The sequence below is a fragment of the Puntigrus tetrazona genome, chromosome 1 (assembly GCF_018831695.1).
Source record: "Puntigrus tetrazona isolate hp1 chromosome 1, ASM1883169v1, whole genome shotgun sequence".
Taxonomy (NCBI): domain Eukaryota; kingdom Metazoa; phylum Chordata; class Actinopteri; order Cypriniformes; family Cyprinidae; genus Puntigrus; species Puntigrus tetrazona.
In genome coordinates this window covers 29153338-29179462 of record NC_056699.1, presented here as the reverse complement: position 1 = coordinate 29179462, position 26125 = coordinate 29153338, and the positions used below count along the sequence as shown (strand labels likewise).

The following is a 26125-nucleotide window of genomic DNA, read 5'->3' as shown; positions in this document are numbered from 1 at the left end:
CTCACTCACACACACACACACACACTCACACTCACACACACACACACACACACACACACACACTCACTGACTCACCCACACACACACACACACACACACACACACACACACACACACACACACACACACACACACTCACTCACTCACACACACACACACACACACTCTCACTCACACACACACACACACACGCACTCTCACTCACACACACACTCTCACTCACACACACACACACTCACTGATTCACTCACTCTCTCACACACACACACTCACACACACACACACACACACACACACACTGCTCCTGACACTAACGCTCCTCTCTCTGGTTTCAGTGCCCACAGCGCTGGTACTGGAAGCTGGTCCCAGTGAGTATCACCGCTCTAATAACACACACATCAGTTACTGGCTCCTCACGATTAATAAGACGTCCTCTATGAATATGTGACTCTGTGTGACACTGAACACTGTATGCACACTTATTCTGATTGATTGATGTGTTTTGATCGGGGTTGGTATGATTTTGTGTTTATGTTTTTGATAATCTGTTTTGATCACCAAGGCTGCATTTACTTAATCAAAAATACATAAAAAACGTAATAATGTATTTTTGTTTTACATTTAAAATAATGGCTTTCCAGTCTTCAGTGTCACATGATCCTTCAGAAATTGTACTAATATATTGATTTACTGATCAAGAAACATTTAATTTTATGTTTTAAGATTCACAGATTATGTCTTCATTATGACACTTTGGATCAATTTAATGCTTGCTTGCATCAGTTTCTTCAGACTTTTTGGACGTTGGTGTATATTTACCAATATTTGGCCTTTTTCCTTTGTCTCAGAACACACAATGTACCCTTTGACCTCTTCCGTTGAATGACATGTGCGCTGATATCGGTCCAGCCAATAGGAATCAGGGGGTGGGGCTCCAGCAATGTCTCCGCCCCCTGTTACTTCTGTTTGTCATGTGACTGTGTGTGAATCTGGTTGCCGTAGCGACGACCCCTGGGCATTTACCCGTGTGCTCTCTCTGCCATACTGCACCCAGCATGCCATCGCATTTTGTTTGAAGGAGTCGGGGAATAAGCCTCCTGTGGTAACGTATCCGCCCGCCTCCTGTCTCCATCACACACACACACACACACACACACACACCTCTGCATGACTCCATCACTGTCCTGTGTTTGATTTGGCTCCTGACACAGATCTCTGCAGGAAACACATGGTTCTTGTGGTGTATTCTTGGTTGCAGATCACTTTATTACTTCTGCATAGAAGTCAGCTTTTCTTAGAGTTTAAGACACAAATGCTTTCACAGTCTTTGGTTTGTTTGTCACGTCACCCGCTGTGTTTTCATGGCTGGACTCTGGATGGCGCTCCTCCTCACATCTTCACACACTCGCTCACACACATCTGTGTGTTGTTCTTCCCCGTCACCCTTCACCTGTCCTGCTGTTGTGAATCTCACGAAACATGAACGTTTTCCATATTTCTTCCCAAATCCAAAAAACAAGAATCTAAATCTGAAATAAATACAGCCTCTTTTAGCATTTAAGTTTGCGTAATGAAGTTTTCATGCCATTTAACCCCCATAAACAATAATTAAAAACTATAATTTGCACTGATTTGAATCTTAAGGTCATAGTTTAAAGTGCTGTCACTGCTGGGAATTATGCAGGTATTACGGTAATGAGATGTTTTGAATTTACAGTAAAGAGAACCTGTGGGCAGAATGTAAAGTTATACATGGTAAAAATAATAAAAATAAGCTTAATAATCTTTACGTAAAGTGCAATTTCTTCTTTTTTTTGACTCGGGAGTGAAATGTGAGCCAGACATGTTTTCATGAGATTATGAGTGTGTGTTTGTGTATAGTACGCACTGGCTGGTTTGTGCTGGTTTTGCTTTGTGTGTGTGTGTGTGTGTGTGTGTGTGTGTGTGTGTGTGTTGAGCGGATCTGAACAGCTCTCTGAGAGCGTCTCCTGCACGCTGACATTCACTCAGCTATCAGTCACTGAAGGACTGTGATGAGTTTGATGCACATTCACTGATAGTGCTGAAATGAACAGTGAATGAATGATTCTGTGAGTCAGTCAGACAGAACAAAAGTGAATCTGATTCACTTGAAAGAAGACTGTGTTTTTGTTGCTGTTTGCCTCCCTGGGTTTCTTTTTAAAAAATAAATCTATTTTAAATTCTGGACACGGCTGAACAGTTTTCCTGCTGTCTGTGTGTGTGTCTGTCTCAGATCCGTTACAGGAAAGATAAGGTTCAGTCTAAACAGACTCCGGTGTTTGTGGTGGTTTCTGGAGTGAAGGATCTGTCTAACGGCTGCGCCATCGCTGCAGCGATTCACTTCTACTGTCCTCAGATCCTGCCCCTGGAGGGTAAAGCGCATGTTTATCAGGCTGTCTACAGACAAAACCTCGAAAGAAAAGTACTCAGTTTTCACAAATGTTAATCATTCGTCTCTATTCCTCTCTGTAGATGTGTGTTTGAAGGACACCATGTCCGTGGCAGACAGTATGTACAATCTCCAGCTGATCAGAGAGTTTTGCGAAAGCCACCTAAAGAGCTGCTGTCCCCTACAGCTGGAGGACCTACTCTATGCCCCGCCCACTTTACAGGTGAGATATGCCCCACCCACTTTAGAAATGACATGGGCATGCAGCTTAGGGTTTGAGAATTATGAAATGTATTTTGTAAATATGTAAGCATTTTGTCTTTTGACCCCAAAAGGTGAACATTATGTGCTTCCTCTCGGAGCTGTTCACAACGTTCGAAGTGCAGAAACCAGACTTTGTCAAACCCAAGCACACATTGGACCTAACAGGTGGACATAAACATACATAAATGTGAGTGACAGAAAAACAACACATTCATATCCTAAACTGGCTCTCTGCTGTTTTACAGATGCATCAGATCTGGTCGACTGCACAAGTCCGATCAGTGGCAACAGGTAAAGCTCTCTTTACATAACACTAAGAAGCTGCTTTATCTTGTTAGCAGTTGAACTGCATCATGGGATTTGATATCTCTCTTGCAGTGGAGCTCCATCTTTGCTTCTGAAGCAGTCACTCCTGCCTCAGTCTCCTTCTGTGTCTGGTGAGAGCTCCCTGGAATGGGTTTTCTCATTTGTTTTTCACATTTTATGATTTGGGAATTGTATTTATAGTTTTATATTTACAATCATGTATCTGTCTTTCATATGTAACTGGTCTATTATTTTCATATTTGATGGTATGTAGAAGGACGGGGCTGGACCAAAAAGCAAATTAGGTTTGTCTTATTATAATGATCTTTCAATTAAAAAAATTATGACTAATTTAATTTTTATGATCAGAATTAAGCAACAGGGATTTTCAATCTTTTTTCCATTTTTCTGTCTTAGCCGTCCTCTCTCCGCTGTGACCTTCAGCATCCCGTTCCCACTGGACAGTGATGTTGATGTTGTTATGGGCAACCCTCTTTTCCGTTCTGTCAGCACGGACAGCCTCACAATGGTAACCAACCCTGGTCCTTACACGCCACCAGAGGATCTGAGTAAGCTCATTGGTCATGCTCCTCTAGGAGAGTTACCTACCATAGAAGAAGCATTACAGATTTTTCATACCGCCCGTCCGGTACACAATGAGCCCCGATCACGGCCAGAGGGAGCGCCATCTGGCTTTTACCTCCATTCCCCTGAGGGTGTTGAATCCAGACTGAGCAGCTCTGCTCCCTGCCGGTCGGGGATGATGTATCGACCAATTGGAGGAGGGCCTGATAGCTGCGGGAACCGTAAACGTCAACCTGTTAGTTCACAAGAAAACCATGAAGGATTAGGCACTCCAGACACACCTGGAGACTCTCCCAAAACCTCCAGCCCAGCCAACGGACCCAAGACTGGTCGCATGACAAACTTTGCTGAACGCAGAAAGAATATGCCAGAATCCCCAAGTAATTCTAGGTCCCAGGAAGTGGATTCGTTGTTGAGCCCTGCAATGATGAGTCCTGTTGGGGCAGTGGAGGCGCAGGAGCTTGGTGCACGTCTAGAGGAGAAACGTAGAGCAATCGAAGCTCAAAAGAGGCGGATCGAGGCCATCTTTACCAAGCACAGGCAGAGGCTGGGCAAGACTGCCTTCCTTCAACTTCAGAAGAAACAAGGGGAAGAACTGGAAGATGACAGACAGCCCCTAACTCTGGATGAACGACTGACACGAATGGAGCAGCAGCTCCAACAAGAGGAGGACAGAGAGAAGGAGGAAGAAAAAAAGAAAAAGGAGGAGGAAAAGAAAGAAAATGATGGAGAGCAGAAGAAGTTGGAGAACGCAGGTGATGTAGTAGCTCAACCTAAACTGGAGAAACAGGTTACCTTCTCTGTTGAAACTAAAAAAGAGGAGGGGAAAGAACCACCATTGGAGGAATATAATGAGGCTGTAGCCAAGCTAACCTCCACCCTACAGTCCCTACAAAAGGACATGCAGCGCCTTACAGAACAGCAGCAAAAATTAATGGGAAAGAAAACACTGGGTTCTCCGAAAAACACTCCCTCAATTAAGGCACCTACCTCCGGCAAGGCCTGGGTCATCCCAGCTGGTTCCAAATCCCCTGCTACACCCCCACATCTTTCTAGAGAGTCCACCCGCATCGTTTCACCCTCTGGATCTCCTTCACGCTTGGCACAACTTTCTGACACACCCAAATCCCCTAAAAGTTCAGCAGCTTCTGTTCCACGCAAATCCCGTGGTGCTGCTCCCAAGAGCCCCAAACGGCAACGTCCCTCCCGCCCCACAGACCTCGGTTTCCAGCCTCTCACACGTGTCCTTACACCCCCACAGAACGTGGACACACTTCCTCATCTGCGACGAGTCTCTCCAAGCCAGTGCCAGGTGCAGACCTGTTCCTCGTTGCGATTCGGTGGTCCTTGCACACCCCAGGACTCTCCACCGCAACCTGCTCCGCTTCAAGAGAGCACCTCAGAATCCGGCTCCAGTGACCATCACACCCCGATCTTCAGCCTGGAGCTGGAGGCTGGACCTCCTTCTGCGCTCCCAGCTGAACTGTTGGGAGGTGGGAATAGCTCAGGAGCCCCGTCAGAGTGCTCATTTGAAAGCGACATGCTGCTCAGCAGCGCCCTGGTGAAAGATGAGACTGAGGGTGCAGGGACGGTGGGAGATGACACGGATCTGGAACAGGGTGCAGAAATATTCTCATCTGATTCTATGAGCGACCAGACAGAGAATGAGAGCAAGATGGGACTCGATGTGTTCTTCAAGGTTTGTGAAGGTCTGCTTGTGCCTTGGCTAATTGTACATGTCTGAGGTGTTTTAACATATTCTTTTGTGGGTGTTTAGGAGGAGGGTCTCTCGGAGGAAGAGATGGCCCAGAAAAGGGCTCTGCTGATGGAGCGGCAGCAAAGACGAGCTCAAGAGATCAAGAAACGTGCAAGATATGGGCAAGATCCTGAAAACAGGTAATAACACCTACTTGTCCAAACTCGTTCATTCAGGAGCTTCATTCTGGACTCATTGATCTCTGTTTTCTCTGACAGTCAACAGGCTTCTCTGGATGACCTGCGACCTTCTCAGACTCCACTGCTTTCACAGTCACTGCCCACTTCATACACCCCACCCCCTCCATCAAAAGCCACGCCCCCAGGAACGCCCTTGCGGCGAGGAGCATTCACCAGGGCAGAATATGAAAGGCGTCAGCAGCTGAAGATAATGGCTGACCTAGGCAAGGTTCTCAAACAGAAACCAGCAAAGCACAGCGGCAAAAAACAACATGCACACAAACCGCACAACAACCATGACCTTACTCACACACGCTCACCGGGGAAGAACAAAACAGGTAATCACACATCACTAGTACCTAAAGGTGAACTGGGTAACTACTAGCACCTCTAAACAGAATTGCTATCTGTCTGTATGCATGGAATGGCACATTTACTCAATCAAAATTAATTTGATGCATTACTTTTTGTTGAGCAGTGTGAGATGGGGGTAGAGTTTAAAGTTATTTTGCATTAAAACCCTTTTGTTCACTCATACAGTCGTTGTTAACCGGAAAGATCGTGCATCTTTATCAACTGAGAAGCCAGCAAGGTACTGTAGCTAGCTGACATGCTTCTGTCTTCTGTATTCATGCATCCTTGTCTTTACTTAAAAGCTTCCTCTCTCACCCTACAACTCAGTTGTTCAGAGTCGCCCTCAAAGGTGATCTCATCAGGGCAGTTGGCTAATCATAATGGGGAAAAAGACTGGGAACATGCCTCTAATGCCTCTTCTCCAGCCTCACTCCCAGAATACACAGGTAAAGAGCTAATTACTGATTTTAACATCACCATTACCATGTTTAAAAACATTTTGAAATTCTAGTGCAATTTCCTGAGTAATTGGTGGTCAATTTCCAGGATTTTCAAGGTGGTTGTTAGAGTGTGACTGAAGATACTTAAGTTTTGGTAGTGGTTGGTAATCATAATAACACCCTTTCTGACTGCATTGTGGTAGAACAGATGAGTATGATTTTAAAGGGGTTTGACCTGATTTGAAAAGATAAAGAAATAGTACCACCTGCTGGCTGGAGTCAGCACCTCATTTGATCTGTGTGTTTTTCCTTTTCTCAGTTTAATCACAATTTTATCTTTTGTCTCAGGTCCTAAATTATTTAAGGAACCCAGTTTTAAATCCAACAAGTTCATCATTCACAATGCACTCTCACGCTGCTGCCTTGCCGGCAAAGTCAATGAATCCCAGAAAAACAAGATCATAGAGGTGCGTCACTGTTTATTTTTCTATAGACTTTACTTCCTCTGTGCACTTTCACTTTCTGACGTTCACATTGCCTTGTTTCAGGAGATGGAGAAGAGCTCCGCCAGTCACTTCCTGATTCTCCTGCGTGATTCCAACTGTCAGTTTCGTGCCATTTACACCCTAGACGGCCAGTCGGAGGAGCTGCATCGGATCTGCGGCGTCGGCCCGCGTGTCATTTCCTCGTCGGCCGTGGAGGCCATTTATAAATACAGCTCCGACAGAAAACAGTTCAATACACTACCATCTCGTACCCTGAGCATGAGTGTTGATGCTTTCACTATCCCTGCCCATGTCTGGCACACTAAGAAACATGGCACACCCAAAAAAGTAGCGACACCCAAATAGACTAAACACTAATGCTGAGAAAAACTGCTCCCACTTAAATAAGCCACACCCACCGAAATAAACCACTCCCATTTACAATAGTAGACTCCGCCCACTCAAAAAGTACATCTGCTGCTGAGAAAAACTGCTCCCACTTAAATAAGCCACACCCACTGAAATAAACCACTCCCATTTACAAAAGTAGAGCCCGCCCACTCAAAAATTACCACTGCTGCTGAGAACAACTGCTCGAGCTTAAATCAGCTGTTACTACAGGATCACAATGCCATACATAAATAGACCCTGCCCACTCAAACAGATTACTCCTGCTAAGTTAAATCCCTCTGAGGGCGGAGCGTTCCTTCTCCAGGCCCGTGACGTCCTGCAGTAAGACGACAGTCGTACTCCTTCTGTACGACTAAATGAGATGACAAAACGTGACTTTCTAATTGAAGCTGTTCATGTCCTCTGAATTATTATACCCTTTCCATGCCTAAACATGATTCTGAGGTGGTCGGATGGTACATTGGTCATATTGTAGCTCTTAGAAAAATTGTAATTAAAACATGACATGAATGTTCCTAAATTACTCTCTGGAATAAACTCCCAATAACACCCACCAGTAATAAACGCTCCTGCTCAAATCATCCTGCTCTACTCAAATAAACCCACTCTAAGTGCCATTCCTTTAAATAAATGTCTTACCAGCACTAAACCGACAACACAACTTTCTCTACAATGAAGCTAGTCGGGTAATTGTTTATGATCAACCAGAGGGACCTTCTCCTGTTTTTTGATTGTGCATGAAGACAGACGAGCTCTAAGGTTTTCACTTTACTAAAGACTGAGGAAACCACGTCCTGTTTGCATGTGAACGTTCGGTTCAGTCCAAATATCTCTTGATGGTCACTCCAACTGAGCACTTGAAGCATTTCTCTCTGATTTGTATGAGCTATATCCTCTTATAGATGCAAACTTTTGAATCTCAAGTCTACCGGTACTGTAGTTTTAGTGAGAATCACTGCTGGGTTTCACTGTCTAGTCTCAGTTTGGCTAGAAGATTTTAGGAAATCTCCTGCTGCAAACTCTTACTCTCTTTTATAATCAGACTTTCCGTTCTTCATGAATCTGTGTGGAGTAAATGATTCTTGTTTTCCTCTCGATGGATCTCAGTCCGTCCAAAGACTGCGAGGCATTGTGTGATCATGTGTGTGAGCAGATGTCTGGACTGTTGAACAGTTTGTGAGCTGAATATGGATCAGTGAACCTGGTTCTGGATCAGTATTAAAAAGCCACTGGACCTGCCTCATAAGCATCAGTGTTGGTGGCTTAAGTGCTGTATGTGTGTAGACATTTCCTTCATATATATATATATATATGTGTGTGTGTGTATGTGTGTGTTTCAGGACTGATGGGTTGGATGAAGGTGAAAGGGTCATAAAACTGTTTTCTGGACTTGTACTGTGGCAAATGAGTATAAGGGACTTTCAGGGTCATATATGAAGGACTCTTCACTTTATCATCTGATATATGTTTCATCACCTCCTGCTCTGTGTGTGTGTGTGTGTGTGTGTGTGTGTAGGGCTGCTGGGATATTTTCTAACATCATCCTTGTGTGTTTGTCCTGCTATATGACGATGATAATGACTTTGTGATGATGAACATGTCGGTCAATAAAATCATTTTTAACATTTCAAGTCTGACAACAATTTGTCATGCTCACAACACATACACATTGGGAGAGCTTATATATTTATACAGATTTTCATGTTCAAAAGGGTGTTCTTCTCAGGTATTTCAAACGTTTATAGCCGCGCTGATGAGATTACTAACACACAGTTCTCACACTCGGCATTTACATAGTTTTGTTTAATCCTCAAAGCCATGATTAATTTGCCTGTTAATGTGCAGATGGTGAAGAGAGATGATGAGAAACACAGAAGATCCTGCAGCGCTTGTGCCCGAGGCTCGTGTGAGCGTGAGATTCTCTGACATCAAGACATACTCTTTTAGCTCCTGAATGATGAGGCCTTTTATAAAAATAAAACGACATCTTATTGGAGGTCTTGAAAAGCCAACTTGAAGTGTGCTGCACAGTCACTACCTGCCTGAAGCGCACTAATACAACAGCATGACCTTACCCAGGAAAACATCAGGTGTGCACTCCATCAGTTCTTTTAATATATATCTTGTGTAGTTTAGTGTTGTGTTGCTGACTGAAACAAGCTCAGATGAGCATTAACTACACCTGAATTCAGCTCTTCACAGTTAGTTTCCTCACTTTTCTCATGGTTCTTCATCAAAGTACTTATTTTAAATATTTGCATGTCATTATGTCTGGAAACGCTTCTGTCCCGGGGGCCGTACGCTCTTGCCCTGGGGCCCATCACTGATGACTGACACACCTGAAGACCAGCTATAAAACACACTGTCTCTAGCATCTTCTACTACTCTTCCCAGCTCCTCGGCTGACTTCGTCTCCACTCTCCGTCTCAAGTCTCTGTTAACATGACGTTCAGATCTCAGCGTTTCTCCGGGAGGTCTCTCTCCGCGGCCAGTGGCCGTTCGCTGGCCCCCGTCAGCTTCTCCAGCTTTGGAAGTCAGTCGGTGATGGCTGGAGGTCTGCAGGGCGGCGGGTCTGGAGCCGGCTTGGGCTTCGGGTCTGGAGCCGGCTTCGGATCTGGCGCTGGATTGGGCTTCGGATCTGGTTTTGGGTCTGGTTACGGTGCGGGTGGAGGTTCTTTCTCAGCTAGTTTGAGGACAGTTGGAGGCGCTCTCTCGGGTGGAGGAGGCGGCGGCTCCATCGGGGCTAGTTTCAGGGCGGGTGGAGGTTCCTTCGCGGAAGCCGTGTCCAACGTCATCAACGAGAAACAGCAGATGCAAGTTCTGAACGACCGTCTAGCAACCTACCTGGAGAAGGTGAAGCGCCTGGAGACCACCAACCATGAGCTCAACGAGAAGCTTCGCGCATTCACCGTCAACAGAGTCCAGAGCAGCTTCAACCTGGAGCCCTACGAGATCCAGATAAAGCCGATGCGCGAGAAGGTGCCCAGATTCTCTGCATGGGTTTCAGCGTTCAATTTTACAAATAATTCATTGGCATGATCGTTTTGACATATGATATTGTCATACGCATGTAGTACTACAGCTACATATATCATTAGCGAATAACAATAAAACTCTCTTTCTCCAGCTTCTGCTTCTCATGCAGGACCACACACGCATCGCTTTAGCCTTAGATAACGCCAGACTGGCCGCTGATGACTTCAGAATGAAGTAAGTTTGATTCACTTCAGCTTCTAAATGGGTGAGCCGTGTTCAAAGCTTTAATTATTCACTATAAAACATGGTTAAAGGCCTATCCTCACCCAGAACTGTAATTATAAGGATAACTAGCATCCACACCATGTATTATAATTATAACTAAAATACCATCCACACCAAGAGCAATGACTATAACAATAACTAAATTAACGTACACACTATATGCAATAACTATATATTAGCATCCACACCGTGAGTAATAAGTATAACTATATCATTAACATTAACTTTAATTATAATTACAATTAAGTACAAAAACGATATAACTATGCATTAATCATCTATTTTAAATACTTGAGGTCTTTGAAGCAGAATGGGTTCTGATTGGCTGTCAATACTTTTATTGTCCACCAGCTAAAAAGAAAATCGTTCTGTAGGTGATTCCAGATATTGTTTGCCTGTATCACTGTCGTTATAGTTATGGTGTGAACCGATGTTTTAATCGCGCAGGTTCGAGACGGAGCTGGCCATGCGTCAGTCTGTGGAGGGAGACATCGGCGGCCTGAAGACGCTGAAGAAGGAGTACGACTCCACCAACGTCGTCTTACTGCAGGACGTCACGGGCCTGGAGAAGGAACGCTCCGCCCTCAGAGACGCCCACCAGGAGGTGACCACGCCCCCTTCCATCAGAACAACTCAAGATCATACTTTAACTCATTTAAAAATATTTAATTATTTAATATGTAATATAATTATATCTGTAATGCAATATAATTTATAGTATAAAATAGTTATATTCACACATATACATCTGTTATGTATTAGTTATCATGTAATACATTTATATTTCAGAGTGTCTATTAGACTAAGTGCACGTAGCTTGCCTTGTTGGCAGGAACTATTTACACTAACCCACCCAGACCAAAACATTGCAAACATGTTGTAACCTGATTGGCTGACGTCACGGTGACGGATAAGTTTAGGGGAGGGGTCAGGTAAGGGGGAAACACCCACTTTTGCTCAGCAGAGACCTCAAGTTCAAATCCACCTCAGATCTCAAACCACTTCAGAAAGGTACTGTTGAATAAAGTTGAAAATACATTTAATTACATTTAATACATTTAATTATTCAAATTAAAATAATTTACACTCAATACGTTTTACTGCATAGTTATACAAAATACTATAATACTGAGGTGTATATATATATATATATATAAAACCATGTATGATTGATTGATGTATTTTTGATCATGCTAAGCAGCACAAGCTCTAAACTGGTTTAGTGAAGGAGCTGGTCTTTGCTCTCGTCTCAGGACATGGTGGCTCTGCGCGGGCAGATGATGGGCACGGTGACGGTGGACGTGAAGGAGATCGAGAGCACGGATCTGTCTCGAGTGCTGGCCGAGATCCGCTCCGAGTACGAGACGGCCATCGAGAAGAGCCAGCGCGAGGCCGAGGACTGGTACACCAAACAGGTACAGACACGGCCGATCCTCCAGGGAGAGCACCTTCAGAGTTCACAGCAGACATAGCCTTTCTGTACCAAAACGAAACAAATCCAGCTGAATCTATTTTGCATTGTGTGCTGTGATGTTGTGCCGTGGTTCAGGTGGAGAAGAAGCAGGCGGAGGTGGAGCTGGTCACAGAGAGCACCGTCAGCGGCAGCTCCGAGATCACCGACAACCGCAAGCAGAGCCTGAGTCTGCAGACGCAGCTGGACGCCGCCCTGATGGAGGTACGCCATCTCCACGCCGCCTAAAGTACAGGCAGGACTGATTACTGTTTTGCAAACATTATTATTTGAGCGTCTCACTTCTCATCAGGTCTGCCCTCATTCAGTCCTGACGTGAAGATATCTAAAAACTACTAATAATGATGGTTCCTCATTTTGACTGTAATGATATTTCACGATTTTTACTGTGTTTGCATGAAAGCGTGAGAGGTTAGTAAAGCGTGTGTTGTGCTGCAGAAGGGCGGTCTGGAGCAGCGTCTGGTGGAGGTGCAGGCTCAGTACCAGGCCCAGCTCTTCTCTCTGGCTCAGCTGGCGGGCGGCCTGGAGGGCGAGCTCACCTCGGTGCGGGAGAGCGCTCTGCAGCAGAGCCGGGATTACCAGCTGCTCCTGAGCACCAAGGTCCAGCTGGAGCGGGAGATCGGCACGTATAAAGCTCTGCTGGAGGGAGCCGGGGAGCTCAGCAGAAACCTCCAGAGTCCAGCCGTGAAGGTGGAGGTGAAGAGCGCCGCGCTGTCGTTCCCCGCCGGTGAGTCTTTCCTAACAGAAGAAAACATGGAAAATCAGAGCTGAAACGTTTTAGGGGTAGTGTGTGAATGTGATCGATAATATTTTTTTAACGTGCAAAAATCTTCTACTCAAGGTCCTTTGGGATCCTGATCCTGAGTCTGTTTTCAGAAGTCCAGTGTTTGCTGTGTTCACCGAAGAACACCAATTTCTTACACACTTCGTATTCAATTAAAACACAGCATATTGTAGGATTACTGTTAGTTACTGTTCTTCACAGAGGTCACGTGATTCAAAGAACATTATTTTGTGTATGTTCATGAAGTTTAAGGGAAAAAAACGTGATGCCGTGTCCCAGCACCATGACACAAGAATAAAACACTTTACATTTGTTTCACTCAGTGGAGACATAATTCCTGATTATCATGACTTATACAGTCTTTTTACGTCTGTATTTGTGAATAATGCAGATTCTGTACATAATATAACCAGCATAGACTGCTTTGTCAGGTTCAGGAATCAGTTCTCAGTGAATCTGCTGAACACACTCTAATATTAGTGTTCATCTGTTCTGAAGAGCGCTCTAAACACAACTCAACACTGATTTCTAGTTCTCTTTAAGAAACACAATGTAGTTTCACTTTCAACAAAACACAGCGAGCGTCTCCAGAACATGGCGCCCGCAAACAGAATAGCTCCGCCTTCTTTCTTTGAGTAAACATGTGGGCGGAGTTATGAAGATAGACCACTCTGTGACGCAGAGAAGTGTTTAGACGAGGGGGTGTGGTCAAGTCACGACTTTATTAGTTCTTTGGTTTAGATCTTTAGGATCTTATCTATGCAGCTGTAACACTCCAGAGTGACGGGAAACCTGAAATCACATCACACGGCACATTGTTACATTTATTGTTTTCTGTAGCATTTAAAATGTGTTTTAATCACAAGCCAACACTCGAGGGTCTGTAATCTCGATTGTGATTGGTCGCAGGTGCAGGAGGCGGAGTCAAAGTCGCCGCTCCCTCTGAAGGACAGTCTGGTTCTGGCGCGGTGGTGGGCGGAGCATCAGGATACGCTCTGATGTCACTGGAGGGCGTGGCCGGGGAGGCAGTGATGTCATCAGGCGGTCCAGCCCCTGAGGTTCGTCACACTTCACTGATTGTGTCTGAAATCAGCAAAAGTACACTAAACAGCTAGCAAATACACTGTGACGCTCCTGCTATTTAATACATTATTTTATTTCAAGTAACAAAAATGGTTTTAGGTTTAGTTTTAGTGAATGACCTGATAACTAACACAAAATATATGTGTTTAAAATGTGGTTATTTTGTTGAAGAAATGACCTGATGTTTTATTATAAGCGTTTAAAAGAAGAGAAAGTGTTGTTTGTGAAATCTTCTTAAACACTTTCTTCTTCTGTCATCAAGAAATGAATAAACCTGGAAACGAGCTAAAAACCACGTAGTGAATATAAACTGCTCGATTATTTTATTAGCATATGTAAATAGAAATGCACATTGTCTACTTTTCATATAACAATATTTCAGTTTATTTTTAACGTGAGTTATCTCCGTTCTGGGGTCATTTAAGGTCTGATTCTTTCTTGTTGTTTTTCAGGCGTAGTGTCCAGTGGAGGAGTGAGCGGGTCATCAGGGCTCAGCCAATCAGACGCTGACGTCATCTACAGTGTGTGTGTGTGTGAGACTGTGACCGGCTTCAATAAACTCAAATCCTCAATCCTGTGTGTTTTATTCACCACAGTCAATAAAATCTCGCACAGCAAGACACAGACACAGCGTTTATTAGCCATCGATGAACACAACATTCAGTCAGACTCAGAGCCGTGAGGAGATTATAGAGTCCTGGACGTCAGGGATCACCCAAACACACATCCTGTCAGACCTGGAGAAGGAAAACGAGACTTACACGTCAAACACACACACACACACACACGTCTGGGTCCTGTGTGTGTGTGTGTGTGTTACCTGTTCAGTGTGTGTCCGGTGTGTGTTCCCCTCCACAGACCGGATCTCCCTCCACCACATACCACACCTCATTATGTCTGTTTAACAGCTTCAGAGGACTGAAACACACACACACACACACACACACACACACACACACACACAGAGTTACATTAACTGTATCAGTCATTGATGTTCATTTATCAAGATTTCCTTGAGAAAAGTCATAGGTGTAGTGTGTGTGTGTCTCACCTGTCGTAGCCCACCGTGTAGTGGTGGGTGTGGTTAAAGTGGGCGTGGTCTCTCAGCAGGGCTCTGCTCAGCAGGTGGGCGTGGAGTCGAGAGGTGATTGACAGCATCCAGCCGCCGTAACTCCTCACATACACATCCATGTCAGGCATGTCCGAGAAATACAGCTATAGGGTTTATGACCAATTAGAGAATGAAACGAAACAAAAAACATGAAATTATACAATAGAAATAATCGTGTGGAGATAATAAAATACTAAAAAACTATGTAAACCAAAAGATCAATCCTTATATTAATGTTAAATGTAAATGACAAAACTAATAATACCAAAATAATATATTTAATATTAATACTGAATATATTTTTAATCCAAAATTATTTTAAATTAACACTACAAAACAAAGAAATATTAATTAAAATAATATTCTATATATATATATATATATATATATATATATATATATATATATATATATATATTTTTTTTTTTTTTTTTATAAAACTAAATATTAAAATAAAACAATATTTGAACAAACCAAGACCAACTACAGTGCAGCAGCATTGAATTAAATTAGTAAAAAATCAGTAGTATCCCAGTGTTGTGTTGTATCTGTCTGACCTTGTCGTTGGTGGGAGTGGGAGGACGCTCCTGATAGGCTGAAGGCAGCAGGAAGCTGAGTGTGTAGAGCGCCGGTTCCCACATCTTCACTTCCTCTGGGACTTCAACAAGCACCGGAGCCGTCATCTCAAACCTCACACCTGCGTGCACACACACACACACACACACACACCGCTGTGTGAGTCACTGCTGTCTTCATCGGGGTTTATGATGTGAATCCGTCACAAACCCTCTTCGTTGGCTCCAGAGATGTAGTGATAGAGGCGTCTGAAGGCCATGGCGGCTCCCACCCCGAGGAAGTACGCCTCTGCATCTGTAGAGACCCACCGAGTCGCTGAGTAACGACGGACCTGCAGACACACTCACGTTATAAACCCAGACACCACTTCAGCTGGGACAGCCCAGAAACACACACACACACACCTCGTACTCGTCTGTCCGGCAGAGCAGATCGAACTGAAGACATTCTCTGGACTCGCTGCAGAAGCTGCTGGATGAGTTGCTGGGGCTGCGTCACACACACACACACACACACACACACGTTACTGACCCTCTGCGCTCTCTGGACTGTAAGCTATGAGGAGTAGTGTCTGACCTCACAGTGCTGACAGCCAGAGAGCCCAGAGACAGAGACAGAGACAGAGACAGCAGCGCCACGCAGGTCCCGCGCCTGAGGACACACACACATAAGATCATCATATATAGATAGATAGATAGATCACGTACAGAGGCTTCTTTTGTTCCAAAAATCTTTAGGACATTAAATAAAGATCATGTTCCATGAAGATACTTTGTAAATTTCCTATCGTAAATATATTAAAACAACATTTGGAAACAATTTTCTCAATACTGCGTCTTTTTTGCACCCTTGGATTCCAGATACCACGCATCAGTGGAAAGATCATTCAGTAATAATATAAAAAGAGCACTATGACCTCTTTCGTGGAGCAGGGTCACAAATAAAGTGAACGGCGACACATTGTGCTCAAAATTCTTCATGCAGTGGATCATCAGAACCAGCATGACCTCTTTACACTACACTTAAAAATAAAGGTTCTTTATCGGCGTCAGTGGTTCTATAAAGAACCTTAAACACCCATGGAACCTTTTAAGTGTAGAAAAGGTTCTTTTAGGAATTCTTCACTGAAAGGTTCTTTGGGGAACCAAAGTTCCACGGTTCTATGGCATCGCTCAGACTGAACAAAAGAAGCACTCAGTACTCATGAGTTAATCCTATTTGTGTTCAACAGCTGTCAGCTATTCAGTCAAATCATTACTTTTACTCAACGTTTTACTCTAAGCTCTTGTCATTTATTTATTATTATTTATAGTGAATCTGTGTTAATGTGAGTAATGTTGAAGATGTCTGGTTTGGCTGTATTAGCAGAGCTGAGGAGATAACTTACAAACTGTAGTCCATTACTGAACCCAAATCACATGACGCATATTATAGTTATTAATAATCCAGAACATTACACATTTTATGCCATCCATTATAAATATGGTAAATGAACACTGCGACCCGCTTCTGTAAAAACCTGACTTTCTCCTGAGGAACACACGAGATATTCTGAAGAACCCCACTGACCTTCACTGTATGGACAAAAAACACACATTTCTCAAAATATAACTTGTGTTTCACTGTAGGAAGAAACTCGTTCGTATGACATCATTTTGAAATGCTTTAATTGTTAAACTACAGCAAATAAATAAACAACTAGATAGACAGGGACTGAAATCTGCTGTGTCACATCAGAGCCGATCTGATAATACACTTCAGCTGTTTCATGATAGACCGGTATTTAGAAATACTGTATCATTAACACAGCATTTTACACTATTTTTTATAAACGAGGACGTCTCCAAAGAGGTTTAGTGAGATGTTTCTCTTCATTCGGAGCACATCTGTCCCCAAGAGATGGTTAAGCGCGCGCACACACACGCGCGCGCGCCTTAAAGTTTCCTCCTGCCGCACTGCGGAGAAACTTAATCCTCAAGACGTGAGCTTTTAGAATTAACAATATTCATCTCAAGCATCATCAAGTCCAGATCAATTAAAATAAGGCTAATAGTGTCGTATTACCGCGGATGCAGTGAAAACTTTCATATTTCAGTCTATTCGAACTCCCTGAACCACAGCCATCCTTCAGATCTCAAACGCGTTCACGTCTATGTGTCTCACGCCTCACCGAACACACTTTATTTACTTACATCGTGTTTTCGTGACTCCGGCGGAGAAGAAGCGAGGATCCCATCAGCACCGGAGCGCGTTCGCGAGCCACCGTGCGCGAGGGCGCGTGCACTGAAAGGGGAGGCGCGCGCAGAAGCGATAGACACGAGCACTTTTCCCTTCCACCTCACGACAGACCGAAGAAACGAGTCGATATTTAAGCCATTTTTATTTCAAACTTGAACACAATTAGCATGACAAACCAGCAGTTAATCAAGCAGAAAAAAAAGTTTATTTCTCTAACAGTTTATGTGAATTAGCCAGTTTAAGGGCGTTGAGAGGATAACTGGAGTGGCGGCGCTGACGGGTTTTTAAATTTAAACTTCCCGCGCTTTCGGCGCAGACCGTTAGTATTAACGGTCGCGATGCAGTTATCGCGTTGTAGCAGTGGTTAAGTCCTTCATTTATAACTGTATATCAGTACGTATAGTTGTTAAATAAAGAAGGGACAGTTACAGAGTAAGTGGAGCCATGAAGAAAAAAAAAAAAGAAAGAAAGAAAAAAAAACAAAATAAAGCACAACCTTTTCCAAAGAAGCCAAAAATTGGTATTGGTGTGTCACATGACAGAACACTCTCTCACGAACACTTAAGATTAATCCTAGATAGAACATAAACATGAACCATCATGAACGCAGCAGTGCGCTTTAAAGAAATTTACAACACCAGAAAAACTTCAATAAAAATCTTAAATATATCCATCTGAGGAAAAAGAACATTGCCTAAAACTTTAGCTTACCTGTAACGGTGTCACGATAGCAGACCTGTTTTACAAAGCACTGCCTTATCGATAAGAGTGTGCTGTATTTACGCTAGTTTTAAGGTTCTGTTAAAGAATCGCTTCCAGCCATTAAAAAAAAATTAACCAGAAAAAACCCATAATATACAAATAATAGCATCAATCTGCTTCGGTTAAATAATAAAGACATTAGGAAATAAAAGAAGGCTAAAATCAAACAAATCAATTTATCAGCACACATCCAGTATAATGATTGTACATCTTTGGAATGAAGGAATAAATGAGCAAACAAATTAACGGACAGAGCAGAGCGACCACATCATTACTGTAAACCAACGCGAGAGATTCAGTCAGTGTCACCGTCGTCCCAGTCTGTACGAGAAAAACAGCTCATTCTCTCACGGAAATCGTGTCTGCTGCGCTTTATTCTCACACGTTTTTTTCTATTCGTATTTTTTTTTTTCCACTTGCATAGTGAGTCTGTGGGTACCGTGACAGCAACCTAAGGAAGGGGAGGAGTTTGAGAGTCCAGGCTCCGCCCTCTTTGATATGCCACTCACAACGCAACTTCTCTTTGTCTCTCTCGGCCGTTGGACGTTTTCTTCACCTTGTGGATGCCCTCCAGCGCTCCGGATTCGGTTATACTGTGCACGAAAAACAATAATCACACACTCAAACTCTCACAGGAAGAGACAGAAGAGCTATAGAGAGACCTACACTTCATCCATCTCCAGGTCCTCCTCGTCTTGGGGCAGCTGCAGATACGGGTTATTGGATGCCGGTCGGAACTTAAATCCTGTCAAGACGAAGAAGATCAGAGTAGAAACCTCCACTAAAAACTGCAAACACAAGGAGAGAAAAGACAAAACGTCCGGTTAGAGCCGAGTCAGAGTGATGTTCTCTGCTACAAACTTTTATTTAAGGGTTAGCGTTACCTCCTGACACCACTGCCACTGGAACGGCACGGACAGCTTCAGCAGGATGGCGATGATCCGCGTGAAGTAGATATAACACACAATCTGAGGACAGAGAAACAGCTTTCAGTTGTCCACCTTAGAGAAGTGATCTTATCCTAGATGCGAGTGAAGACGAATATCTCACCATCACATAATAATGTCTGAAGAGCTTTAACTTCTCAAGGTTCATAGCAGCTGCAAAAGAACACACACACACACAATATCGGTATAACTATACTGATAACTAACAGCTTTAACGCTAACTAACTATACAAACAGTAACAATAACACTGATAACTATAAAAATGACACCGATAACTATGAATAGAACAACTACTATACCGATAAGTATACTTATAATTCTAATATTCTATCTAATGCTGTAGCGATAACTGTATCAATACGTTATAGTTATAACTATTAAGCTAGTAATACAGATAACTAACGATAGCTGATGATAACTATACCCATAACCAATGAAGACTATAAAGATAATTAGACCGATGACTTTAACAATAAAAACCGATAACTATAAATATACTGATTACTAAACATAACCACAGTGATAACCCACGATACCTACACCAATAATTACACAGATAATGAAGTATATAGAGAACAGTGACTAGAAGAGAGGTTGGTTACACTTTACTTCACTTTGTCCTTGTTACGTGTAATTATATATTTAAGTACTGATTAACATTAATTATCTACGTGTACTTACTATACGGTTAGGATTACCTGCATGTAAACATAGATTATTCATTATTAGAATAGTAAGTGCATGGATACAAGGAGACGTTAATATAAAGTTATAAAATATTAAAGTTATAACAATAACTTTTACTATTAAATCAAATTTCTTCATAACAGTAACGACAGTTCTAGTGATACATCACTACTATAACAACAAAGATAACTAAAAGATTATTATACTGTTAGAACATCTAGAAACTATAATATAAAGGTCATTTTAACCACATCTACTGTACACGTCTAATCACAGATCGGTTATTTCAAGGCTAGGTTAGAGTTTTTGATGTGAAGGGATCTTCACGACACCTTTGCCGTCCGTGTTGGAAGCCTCCTGCAGGTGTCGGATGGACCTGTCAGACACAGAAGCATGAAAAGCGTCAGATAACAGCAGATATCATCAGAGCCGGAAACAGGACGGCCCCGCAGCAGATCAGATCCACCAGGAACAGGATCTCCCTCCAGAAACAGGAGCCCTCCTCCCCGCCCCTCGATGATGAGATCAGATCCACCAGGAACAGGATCTCAGCGAGGACTCCAGAGAGCTGGCGGAGACGCCGCCGAGCACCTCCACACGTCACTCGATGATGACACACAGGACACACACGCACAGGACCTGCAAGAGACCGGCGTCAGCGAGGACCAGCAGCGACACGGAGGAGACGCTCACACACACACACACACACACACACACACACACACACACACACACCTGCAGGGGAATCACGATCATGAAGATCTTCTTCTCTTTGTCCGACAGGATGTATTTGACGAAGGCAAAGCCGGTGCCGATGAGCGCCAGCGTGATGAACAGCAGAGCCCCCTTCAGCCTGACACACAAACACCGAATCTGAGATCAAACACGTGAAAGACGGCGGAAACAGAAGGACGGTGAAGGTGTGAGACGCACAGGTGTGTGATGTAGTACATGACGGCCAAGCCCTCGATAGGATGACCTCCAGAGTTGATGAAGTGATAGTTGATCTGAGCAGAAGACATAAACACTTTCATAATCCCACCACCTCAAACATTACTCATCGACAACAACACACGAGTTAATATACTGTATATGCATGTAGTTATATATATAGCTGTGTTTATATATTGAAGCACTTATATACTCATCTACGTATAACAAAAACTGTGAGATATATATATATATTATGGAGTTTTAAGAGCAGAACAAACATCATCTAAACAGAATTATTAACTCAAGATAGATACTAGTTTTTTATTTCCATGTGAGAATCTAAGGTTTTATCTTTAAGGCAAAAGAGTTGGAATAATACAAAATACACCAAATTAAGTCGTAATTTTAGTGTAATTCTTCAAAAGCTGAGACAAGTTAACGTTTCTTTTTAATTAAAATTAATTAAAAATGAAAAAAATATTTCAAAGGCCTCTAATAACTAATGTAGTTAAAGTTAACCAGTTTAGTAAACTAGCTAGAAAATAAGCTAAAAATTAAAAAAATAAACCTTATTGTAGAAATTAATAAATGGTAACAAATATAGTAAACATAACCAGTTTATTAAAACGAAAATATCTGATATTTGTAGAAAAATGGAGTGAGAGACGGTGAAGTGTTTGACTCACGCTGTGAAAGAGCAGAGAAACAGCTTTAGTGTACGCCAGCGCCGCCATCAGCCAGTGGATCTTAAACACACTGTACCTGTCAAACACACACACCCCGTCAGCGGCTCCACTCACCCCTGTGTGTGTGTGTGTGTGTGTGTGTGTGTGTGTACCTGTACTTGAGCAGCGTGTACGTCCACACCACGGCGGCGGTGAAGAAGACGGCAGCCATGGAGATGTAGAGGCGAGGAAGAGGAATCTCCGCCGCTGACAGATAACCAGTGGGATTCATCTCCGTGATCACCACCTAACACACACACACACACACACACACACACACACGCTGTCATCATGCGACACGCGGCTCTGAGGCGGTCAGCGCCGGCCGGCAGCACTCACCTGGAGAGAGTACGGGCTCAGGGGCTTGGTGTTGAGGCAGTTGTGGAAGTCCAGGTTGTAGAGGCCCTGTGAGCTGGAGCTCATCGTGAGACGGAACTGAGAGAGAGAGAGAGAGAACGGAGCGATCAACCCCTCACTGGAGTGTGTGTGTGTCTGTGTGTGTGTGTGTCTGTGTGTGTGTCTGTCTGTCTGTCTGAGTGTGTGTGTGTGTGTCTGTTTGTGTTTGTGTGTGTCTGTGTCTTTCTGAGTGTGTGTGTGTGTGTGTGTGTGTGTGTTTCTGTGTGTGTGTGTGTGTTTCTGTGTGTGACGGCTCTCACGCTGAAGTTGTAGGAATCACCGATCTGCTGCAGCTCCAGCAACTTCCCGTCCAAGCTATCCACCTGACGAGAACACGGTTCATGAAGGACATCAGTCACAGATACCTTCTGATCCTGCAGAGCTGTGTGTGATGCACGTCGCTGAGGACGTTAGCATCCGTTAGCGAGCACACACACACACACACACACACACACACGTACCTTCTTCTGGCTAACAGTGCTCGCTTTGGTCTTATCTGGTGAATTTTCTTTGGGTTTTGTCTTTTCAACGCTCGCCTCTTTTGACTTCACACCCCCTGCATCTTCTCTTTTGGTCCTCGCTGAGAAAAAAAAACACCATCAACAGCCATCGAATACACACAGACACACACACACACACACACACACACACACACACACACACACACACACACACACACACACACACACACAGACAGACACAGACACACACACAGACACATACACAGACACATACACAGACACATACACAGACACATACACAGACACACACAGACACACACCTTTCTCTCCATCCGTCTTGGGCTTCAGTCTGGACTCCAGTGTGGTGTCTCCTCCGCCGAAGTGTTTCACCTGAACGCTGCACACACTCACAGTAATAATCCTCCACAACTATCATATTCATATTCAGTAGAATTAAAAATAAAGTGTACTGTTTCTTCTCATCGCTGACTCACCTGAGGTCTTTGGTGTCAATGATGAAGAGGACGAGCTCATCTTCACTCTTACTCTTCAACAGCTTACACTCCTCCACCTCCTCCGCCTGAAGAAACACAAACAGGAGCGTCAAGAAGACGAGGAGAGACCGAGAACTGAGAGAGAACACACACACACACACTCACTGTGTACGACAGGATCCCGCTCACTCGAGACCGGGCCAGACTGAAACCCACCTGTAACAGAACACAGCATCAGACGAGGAGACACACACACACACTCACACACACACACACACACACACACACACACACACGCGCTCTCACACACACACACACATACCTTCCCATGGTCACTCTTGTCCTGTGGTAGTTTCAGAGACACAAGATTAACGTCCAGAGTACCGTTCGCAAAATATCCGAAGGAGTTCAAATGAACCAGTAAGCGTGTCTCGTTCTGAGAGAGAAGAGAAAGATGTAATAAACATGTAATAAATGACATGAAGTGTTCATGAAGTGTCCTTAAACAGGTCTGTGTGACTCACACAGGAATCATCATGACAGCAAACAAACGTGAGCCAGTCCTAATCTTCTTCTGACAGATCAATATTAATCTTTTCCCTGAGGTCCGGTTTGTTTGGACACAACAATAACTATCTGAGATACAACGATCTGGAAACTCAGGAGAGAAGACAATCACCTCTGAAGGTGTCCAAAGAAGGTCTTAGCAGTGAATATAACTAAATACAGTAGGAGATTTACTAAATATCTTCATGGGACATGATCTTTACTGCATATTAATAATTCTGAGCCATGCAATGTATTGTTGGCTATCGCTTTAAATATAGTTGTGCTGCTTATTACAAATACTCAAAGAAAAGGACTGCTTTAGTGTACAACATTAAATGAGTGAAACAAACCAATCATTTGATCTAAAATAAATCATGACACAGAACACAGAAGAAAATCATACCGTATGTGAAACATAGCTTAAACAAAGACAATAAGGGGTTAAAAAATGACAAATCAATAAATGTATCATTCATATAAGTAAAGATAAAAGAGATGAACGATCAAATTGAAACTAACGATTAAATAAAAGGAGATCCTTTATCAAAGAAGCTGAATAAATTTGACAAGTCAGTAAAAAGTGAAATAAACGACGCTGCGCTAAAAAAACAAGTTCAATAACTGATGAGCAAATAAAAGAGGAGCTGTATGAGCTGAGGAAGAGTGAGGAAGAGTGAGGAAGAGTGACAGACCTTGAGATTGAGCTGATGGATCCTCGCGCTGCTGCCTGACACCCAGAGGATGAAGATCAGCACACTCAGCAGAGTCTTCTTCATCATCATCCTCCTCCTCCTCGCTGTCTGATCACGGAGCCGTCAACAATCAGTCTGTCCGCCGCAGGGTCGACTCTCTCTCATCTGATCGCCAGTTTGTTTCCAAACTCTTCCAGCTTCGCCTCTACTTCCGGGACGCGTGAGCGCATACACGTCATCACCGGCCGCGCGGGAGGCGCGCGACACAGCGCCTTTACTGGCGGGAGGACGCGGGTTTAAAACTCGATCCTGTGCTCTGATTCAGCAGTACTATCTGCATCCTCTTTAAACAGCGTGCGGATATAAATCTAAATGATTCAATTATGGAGAAACTCTGAGACAGAGGTGATAGCAAACCCTTAACTGACTACTTAACTGAGACACCTTTAGAGCCTCAAGAATTTACACACACACACACACACACACACACACACACACACACACACACACACACACACACACACACACACACACATATTTATATATATAATCTATCTATCTATCTATATGTAAAAACAGTGAAAAAAAATGTTCCTCAACATCAAATTGCAGGGCTTTGCAAATCTCTTCATCTACAGTACATAACATCATCAAAAGAAAGAGAAATCGGAGAAGTATCTGTGTAAGGGACAAGACCGAAGACCTTTGTTGGATGCTCGTGGTCTTCAGACGACACTCGTCTCTCGTCATTGACGTTACTGAGTGTCCAGGAATACTTCCAGAAACCTCAACACGATCCTCAGAGCCTCCTCTAAAACTAAAGCTCTATCATGATAAAAGCTAGCCGTGTGTGAACATGGTCTGTAAGCGCCGCTGTGTCCTGTGGGTCAAGGGTCATTTCAAATGGACTGTTTCTTACTGCTCTGTGGACCAGATGAGTCCAAATTTGACATTCTTGTAGGAAATCATAGATGCCGTGACCTCTGAGTTAAAGAGAAGGAGATCTTCAGCGTGTTATCAGTTCAGTTCATCAGCAGTATCTCTGATGGTATGGAGGTGTATAAGTGTATACTCTATGACAGTGGTTCCCAACCGGTGTGCTGCGGCACTAAGGGGTGCCGTGAGATCTTTGAAGTGTGCTGCGGCACTCAAACAAGAAAAGGTTGAACCACCGTGAGATCATTTTAGGAAGGTGTTGCATGCAAAATTTCGGGAAAAATAATTCTACAGAGTGCCTCAAACTAATAAAAGGTTGGAGGCTTTCCACTGCCTCAAACTAAGAAAAGGAGCACCACTGCTCTATGAGCAGCATGTTCTGGAAGGCACTATGAATCCTGAAAGGTAGATAAAGGTTTTAGAGCAACATATGCTCCCCTCCAGATGACCTCTAAGATAATATAAGGTTTTCAAAATGTCTGCCATGGAACAAAATGACTTCACTGTGCTGTTAAGGTGGTTTTGTTGATGAGCAATTTTCATTATCACAAAATAATTATATTATAAATGAAATCTATCTAATTTAACAGTTATTGGCTGTCAAACATAACTGTCATATCCATCAGCTCTACAGGGTCCAGATCAATCAACTTTATTCGATGTGCATGAAGTCAAACAAGTAAAATTAGAAGAAAAATCACATTTACTCCAGCAGGAACACCTCTCTGACAACCACTAAACTTGTCTTTCAAAACAAAGTCAAACTGATTAATGAGGTAACGCTTATGAAACATTAGTATTTCAACACTGTGACATGCGATGTGCTCG

The 26125-nt window shown here is 43.3% G+C and overlaps 4 protein-coding genes across 6 annotated transcripts in view; 2 read left to right on the top strand and 2 right to left on the bottom strand.

Moving 5' to 3' along the window:
* Positions 1-8821, top strand: part of LOC122355388 (calmodulin-regulated spectrin-associated protein 3) — a 12047-nt gene extending 3226 nt beyond the window's left edge. The window contains exons 5-19 of one of the 2 annotated variants that reach the window (XM_043253649.1): positions 336-368; positions 1055-1102; positions 2255-2393; positions 2494-2633; positions 2746-2839; positions 2920-2965; positions 3053-3111; positions 3255-3285; positions 3398-5264; positions 5343-5461; positions 5540-5838; positions 6041-6092; positions 6182-6300; positions 6643-6761; positions 6843-8821. In XM_043253649.1, the coding sequence (XP_043109584.1) occupies positions 336-368; positions 1055-1102; positions 2255-2393; positions 2494-2633; positions 2746-2839; positions 2920-2965; positions 3053-3111; positions 3255-3285; positions 3398-5264; positions 5343-5461; positions 5540-5838; positions 6041-6092; positions 6182-6300; positions 6643-6761; positions 6843-7145 (3468 nt within the window). In that variant the 3' untranslated portion in view covers positions 7146-8821. The remainder of the gene's footprint in view (positions 1-335; positions 369-1054; positions 1103-2254; positions 2394-2493; positions 2634-2745; positions 2840-2919; positions 2966-3052; positions 3112-3254; positions 3286-3397; positions 5265-5342; positions 5462-5539; positions 5839-6040; positions 6093-6181; positions 6301-6642; positions 6762-6842) is intronic. The other variant, XM_043253734.1, reaches the window with a different exon arrangement.
* A 742-nt stretch (positions 8822-9563) lies between these two features.
* On the top strand, positions 9564-14361 carry wu:fk65c09 (keratin, type I cytoskeletal 47 kDa). Its single transcript, XM_043260324.1, has 8 exons — positions 9564-10169; positions 10318-10400; positions 10899-11055; positions 11705-11866; positions 12001-12126; positions 12361-12649; positions 13616-13764; positions 14242-14361. Exons 1-8 carry the CDS (start codon positions 9633-9635, stop codon positions 14245-14247), a joined length of 1509 nt encoding a protein of 502 aa, XP_043116259.1. The 5' UTR covers positions 9564-9632; the 3' UTR covers positions 14248-14361.
* Positions 13654-17781, bottom strand: soul5l (heme-binding protein soul5, like). 2 transcript variants are annotated; one of them, XM_043216720.1, is made up of 8 exons: positions 17669-17781; positions 16053-16127; positions 15881-15965; positions 15687-15807; positions 15458-15597; positions 14841-15004; positions 14610-14707; positions 13654-13789 (listed from the first exon to the last, which is right to left on the bottom strand). In XM_043216720.1, exons 1-7 carry the CDS (start codon positions 17710-17712, stop codon positions 14614-14616), a joined length of 723 nt encoding a protein of 240 aa, XP_043072655.1. In that variant the 5' UTR covers positions 17713-17781; the 3' UTR covers positions 13654-13789; positions 14610-14613. The 2 variants fall into 2 exon arrangements, with proteins under 2 accessions (XP_043072655.1, XP_043072575.1); XM_043216640.1 differs by lacking the exon at positions 13654-13789 and adding an exon at positions 14410-14526.
* An 852-nt stretch (positions 17782-18633) lies between these two features.
* On the bottom strand, positions 18634-24587 carry LOC122326128 (protein GPR108-like). The gene is made up of 18 exons (XM_043220857.1): positions 24362-24587; positions 23443-23556; positions 23286-23336; positions 23121-23206; positions 22947-23023; positions 22627-22745; positions 22426-22488; positions 22109-22204; positions 21883-22016; positions 21731-21806; positions 21045-21118; positions 20843-20964; positions 20536-20669; positions 20444-20489; positions 19527-19576; positions 19361-19444; positions 19143-19264; positions 18634-19069 (listed from the first exon to the last, which is right to left on the bottom strand). Exons 1-18 carry the CDS (start codon positions 24449-24451, stop codon positions 18982-18984), a joined length of 1626 nt encoding a protein of 541 aa, XP_043076792.1. The 5' UTR covers positions 24452-24587; the 3' UTR covers positions 18634-18981.
* Between the last annotated feature and the right edge of the window lie 1538 nt (positions 24588-26125).